The sequence below is a fragment of the Ipomoea triloba genome, chromosome 11 (genome assembly GCF_003576645.1).
Source record: "Ipomoea triloba cultivar NCNSP0323 chromosome 11, ASM357664v1".
Classification (NCBI taxonomy): domain Eukaryota; kingdom Viridiplantae; phylum Streptophyta; class Magnoliopsida; order Solanales; family Convolvulaceae; genus Ipomoea; species Ipomoea triloba.
In genome coordinates, this window is record NC_044926.1 from 19,928,347 (window position 1) to 19,934,561 (window position 6,215).

The 6,215-nt window shown below is 34.7% G+C and overlaps 1 protein-coding gene across 1 annotated transcript; it reads left to right on the forward strand.

Moving 5' to 3' along the window:
- The first annotated feature begins 3,075 nt into the window (after positions 1-3,075).
- LOC115996052 (TMV resistance protein N-like) lies at positions 3,076-3,628 on the forward strand. The gene is made up of 2 exons (XM_031235198.1): positions 3,076-3,106; positions 3,189-3,628. The coding sequence occupies exons 1-2, from the start codon at positions 3,076-3,078 to the stop codon at positions 3,626-3,628; spliced, it is 471 nt and encodes a 156-aa protein (XP_031091058.1).
- Positions 3,629-6,215: the final 2,587 nt, after the last annotated feature.

Here is a 6,215-nt window from a genome sequence, read left to right on the forward strand (position 1 = left end):
GCTCTTCAATCTGATGACGTTACTTCCAATTGGGTGGTAGTTCCTCTGCTTCTGGTGTTTTTTTCAACCACATGTAATAGGAATAGTTGTTTGCAAAGACTTCAAACGTACCTTCATCAAATGTTGTAGATTTGTGTAACATTTTGCTCAATAAGTTATGAGTGCCATACTGCCATGATGTTTGTGTTGAGTACAAGTTTTGTGAGCCTTAGCTTGTGACAATGGCAGAATTCTACACACCATTACCTAAATTAAATGTGACAATGGCAGAATTCTACACACCATTACCTAAATTAAATTGCATTCTCTAGCAAGTCCACGAGTATACTTACAAGTGAACAAATTCAATATAGATATGATCTGTTTGCTTGCACTTCACATTGTAATGCATCAGAGTTTTGCTGTCCAAATTGAAGAATAATGCTTTGTGGCGTTCCCATCAAAACTTCTTTGTTCTACAATAGTGCTCCAATAGTAACAATATCTCAATAGTTATTGGATCAAAAGTAAAATGTTCTTTTTTTTTTACTAACTCTATTATAATGTCAATATTGACTCCACTGAGGCTCGAACCCACCACCTCCCTATAAAGGGAAGGGTTTGATGCCACTGCACTACAAGGTCCTTAACAAGTAAAATGTTCTTTATTTAACTGTATTAAAAGAGAAATAATGAATTCCTTTTATAAAAAAAAAAAAAGAAAAGGAGAGAAAGAGAAATAATGAATACTAACAACTTTATTATTATTATTTTTTATTAAAAAAAAAAGGTTGTTAGTATTCATTATTTCTCTCTCTCTTTAATAAGGAATTCATTATTTCTCTTTAGAAAAAACAACTTTATTTAAGAATGCTGATAAAGAAAAAGAATGCTGAAAAATACTTACTGTTGATCCAACAAATTTTTCTCTTATCCACCCACTACCACCAAGTTACCAACTAAAACTTCTGTTTCATATCAATGTAACAAAATTTGAAGCATGAAACACACTTACCTACCTCCACAATCTCCAGACTCCATTGCAGACCAAAGTCACCAAACCCGCTCTCCCCTGCGAATTTTCGACGACGAACGACGAGTCCGACTAAGGCACTACTCTATTGTTAATCTTAAGCCAAATTTAAAAGGTAATCTTCACAAATCTTGTTTACCCATTTTTAAATTGTTGTTGTAAAATGATGTTCTCCGTGTTTGAACTTTGAATGGTAAATTATAGGCATTCGTTGATAGTTTCAATTTTTCAAGTGAAGTAGCAGCTCTTCTTCTCTGGTTCGTTATACCCTTTGCCCTAAATCCTAATTATTTCCCAAATCCCTGAATATCCTTAGCTGGTAGGATGTTGAACTGGTTTACTTCTTCTGAATTATGCTTTCGATGATTAGTCTTCTATTAGTTCTAGCATTGTTTGGGCTCCTATGTAATTATGTCTTCATTAATGGTGGAAGATTTCAAGCATATAACCCTAAAAATGGTTTGGGTTTAGAATATCTGTACCGTGGCTTCGTCTCCTTCCGCTTCCTTCACATGAATGGCAGGTGCTTTATTTCTTCTCTTAGATTTTGTTCAATGATATTTGTCTCTCTGTGAACTTTGAACGCCAAGAAGCCCTGCAATTTCGTTTTCTTATAAGCTCTTCACTTGACCGCCTCTCTTTTCCACTAAACTTGAGCCTGCCACATATTATAAGGCTTCCTTCCCTAATACAGTTACACGATTCCAAAGAAATTGATATTACGAGAAGGCTACATAGGTCTTGTGGAGCAGGGAAGTATGACGAAACTCTGTATTAAGTGTGATTCTGTGTACCGAACTCATTAAGGGGTTTTTTAGTGTAAAAAATGCGTAAAAAGCAGTGAAAGTGATGCAGCGGCTTCTGGAGCAATTTGGAGAGCCTATTTGGCTATTTTCCTTTTCATATTGCCACTAACATTCTTGTCCTGTTTAGTTTCCTTGAGGTCCTTGGTTCCTTGCATTCTTTCTTTCAAAATAATTATAAAATCAATTCAACATAGCTGTGTATTGATTTGTATGCGATTGAGTTAGATGGCCAAATATATTTTTTCAAACACTTGAGCCGAGCTCGAGCTGCTCGAAAATATGGCGAGCCAAGCTCGAGCTCGAGCTTCCTTGTTCCTAATTGATCTCAAGATCGAGCCACCCCAAGCTTGGGTCGGCTCAACTCGTTTACATCCCTAGACCAATCCCCCTTCCGCCTTCACTCTTCCCAGCTTCAATCTTCACAATCCACAAAATCGACGCAGCAGTTAACGAGCAGAGTAGGCGATAGCAGACTGGTGAGTCCATCCAGTCCAGTCGCAGAGCAGAGCAGCGAGTCTGTCCACTGTCGGCAGAGCAGACGACCCACGACCAGTTTGCAGTTCGTCCGGCCCCTTCCACCTTCACTTCGTTAGTCTGTCCCGATTAGCAGTTAGCCAGTCGCACAAGTAAATATATTTATTTTCTTGATTTGTAATTTAATTAATTTTATTTAATTGTTGACTTTGTTTCATTGGAAATAGTTTTCCATGAACATGGACACTATAAAGTGTGTATGAATCTGTATTTCCCCTTAACAGTGTATTGTTAAATATACCAAAAATACTCTGTGAATGTAGCTCTCTAGCAATTAGCACTGATATTCATGAATTGCTCAATGCCTCATTATTGTGTCATCCATCACTTACACATCCAAACTTAAAGTAATACTCTGTTTTCTGCCTAGATATTCACACTGAATTGTTTGTTTTGTTTTTGATCTGTTAGTTTAAATGGAAGTATTAATTTTTGGCTTTTCTTTATTTTGGTATCTTATTTATTTATTTATTTTTCTTTTGGGTAATTCATTATTGAGTGTGTTGGGTTATTAGTGGAATCTATACTTAATGGGATCTATAAATTAATTTATTTATAAGTATTTATCTTATTATTACTTGTATTAAATGCCAACAAAATGATAAGTCCAATGGCTCGCTAAGTTTTTCCAAGTGTAAGACCAAACATCAGAGAAGTCAGATGTTAATTTCCTGTCACTTTCAACCTATAAAAGCTAAGAGTTGGCATAGACCATGTTTGCTGATGGCTTCATGTTCTTCTCAGAATTCTCAAGGTAGTTCTCTTTGTACTATGATATGGTATTTTGTCTCCCAATTGTATACTCAGTATTTCTTAAAGCAATTACTTCATCACAGCACCGAGATCATTACAAGAGACACTTCTTTGCGAAACACTTAACAGAAAGAAACTTGAAATAAATAATGTTGATGAAGGAATAAGTTTGATTATGGAAAGACTGCGATCAAAAAGTGTTCTTATTGTTCTTGATGACATAGATGATACTAGTCAACTAGAATCGTTAGCAGGACAACGGAATTGGTTTGGTTCAGGAAGCACAATTATAATAACAACTAGAGATGTTGAGTTGTTGAGTGACCTCGAAGCGCACGAGAAGTACATGGTAGAAACTTTAAGCTTTGATGAATCCTTGCAACTCTTGAGTTGGCATGCTTTTGGTGTTCCTATGCCATTAGAGGAGTATATTGAATTATTCGAAAGGATAGCAAGTTATACTGATGGACTTCCACTAGCACTTACAATTATAGGTTCTCATTTGCGTGGCAAATCAGTGTAAGAATGGAGTGATGATGTTGAGAAATTAAGAGGGATACCTCATCATGATGTTAAAAAAATTCTTAAAATAAGTCACGATTCACTTGATGATGATACTTAGAATATCTTTCTTGATATTGCTTGTTTTTTTGTTGGGCATAACAAAAATGACACTTCTGTGATATTGGAAGCTTGTGGCTTTTATGCTAAAAGTGGAATAAGAATTTTGATTGAAAGATGCTTGTTGACAACAAATGGAGGTGGAAAGTTTAAAACGCTTCAGATGCATGATTTAGTACGAGATATGGGAAAAGAAATTGTTCGAAAGGAATCTCCACGAGAGCCGGGCAAACAAAGTAGATTGATTGACCCAAATGATGTCTTTGACGTTCTTTAGGGGAAAAAGGTAAAACATTTCCTTTGTATTTGAGTTATTCTAGATAATTCATTAGCTTTCTATACTTTATTAAAATCAAAGATGTTAGAATATCTAAAAACTAAAATATCGCTATATAAACATTATTTTTTTAACAGGGCACAGAAGCAATTGAAAGGATGATTGTAAATTCTAACATGTTAAAGAATGTGCCTTTGAGTACTCATGTATTCAAAAGGATGGTAAAGTTACGAATACTCATATTGGATGGCATGTGTCTCAGCGGATCTTTTAAATATATATCCAATGAGCTTAGGTTGTTTAGATTACACAAATGCAACTTGAGTCGCATACAATCTGATTTTCACTGTGAGAAACTTGTTGAGTTAGACATGGAAGGTAGCAATATCAAAGAATTCCAATGCAATATGAAGGTTAGTATGTCTAATGTTTCTTTCAACATTGCATATTTCTTAATTAAGAACTTTGACTAGAAACATAGAAATTGATTAAACATTTTTTTTTACTTTTTTTTTTCAACAGCATTTTAGGTGCTTGAAGATCTTAAAGTTTGATTTTTGTGAATTTAAGAAAACTCCAAACTTTACTGGGGCACATACTCTTCAAAAAGTATCCTTTAGGTGGTGTATCAATTTGGTCAAGGTACACCCATCAATTGGAAGTTTGGAGAGACTTGTTGAGTTAGATTTTGCAAGGTGCAAGAAACTCAAGGTTCTTCCAAGTAGCATTAGCAAGTTAAAATCACTTGAAGTTTTAGATTTGAATTATTGCGAAAAACTGAGGGAGCTTCCAATTGACTTGGAAATATTAGAACAATTAAGAGAGTTACGTGCTTATGAAACTGACATCTCAGATATACCATTTTCTTTGGGATGTTTGAGAAATCTAAAGAAACTGGATCTGCATCAGTACACTGAGAAATCACGTGATGGTGTTGATTTTTTTCCACCCTCAGTTGCAAATTTGTGCTCCTTTGAAGTTATTGAGAATTTGATCTCATTGGTATCTTTAAAATTATCAGGAAGAAGTTGTTATCTTCAAAGCTTACCCTTTCGTCTTTGTCATCTTTCAAACTTGAAATCTCTGTACTTAAAGAATTTTCAAAATCTTAGAGTACTTGTAGAACTTCCTCCTAGTTTGGTGAATCTCTCTGTAGAAAATTGTGTCTCATTGAAAAAAATAGCAGTATCAAACTTGAAGAAACTTGAAAGTTTGTATCTTGAAAACTGTGAAAATTTGGTTGAGCTTCCAAACATGGAGAGTCTTTCATCCTTAGAATGGCTTAACATAAGGAATTGCAATGCTTTGACTATTCCTGACAACTATTTGCATGAAGAAGATCTTCCAATTGCTCTTAGGAGTTTGTCGTCCTCGTTGAATGAAATAGATTTAATGGGAAATTATTATCTTCAAAGTTTACTATTAAGACTTGGCCATCAATATTGCAATTTGGAGAGACTCTACTTGTACGATCTGCAGAATCTTAGATCACTTCCACAACTTCCTCCTAATTTGTGGACACTCGTTGCAAATAATTGTGTCTCATTAGAAAAGATAGCAGATCTATCCAACTTGAAAAGACTTTGCATACTAGATATTCAGAACTGTAAATGTTTGGTTGAGCTTTCTGGCTTGGAGAGTGTTTCATCCTTACGTGTTCTTGGGATAGCAAATTGCAGTGGTTTGAGGATTCCTTCGATTGAAAGGTGGTTCAAGGTTAGTTATATATATATATATATATATATATATATATATATATATATATATATATATATATATATATATATATGTTCGCTTCATCTCGATCTGATATTATATTAGAATAGATGGTAATAGTTATGGTATTATTAATTGTTATATTGTATGTATGTATTCCGTAATGCAGGTACATTCCAAAGGTGATAGTGTCCAGATTGAGATTCGATTGGATTATGGAGAGATATTCTGTGATTTTCCCTTAATGATTTCATTCTGTGAACATGATGGTTATGTAGTTAATATTAATGATGGTTGTACTTTGAGCGTGAGAAGCAAAAGCAGTGGTGCTTGGATTCTAAAGGAGCACAGTCTGCACAAACGTAGACATAAATTTGAGGTTCCAATAGTGATGGGAGAAGTATTGGAGGTGTATGTAGAAGTGGATAGTTTGCAGAAGATATATTGTGTAGGTGAAATACATAGAAACAGAGAAGGGGAAGTGCGTGTCTTTCCA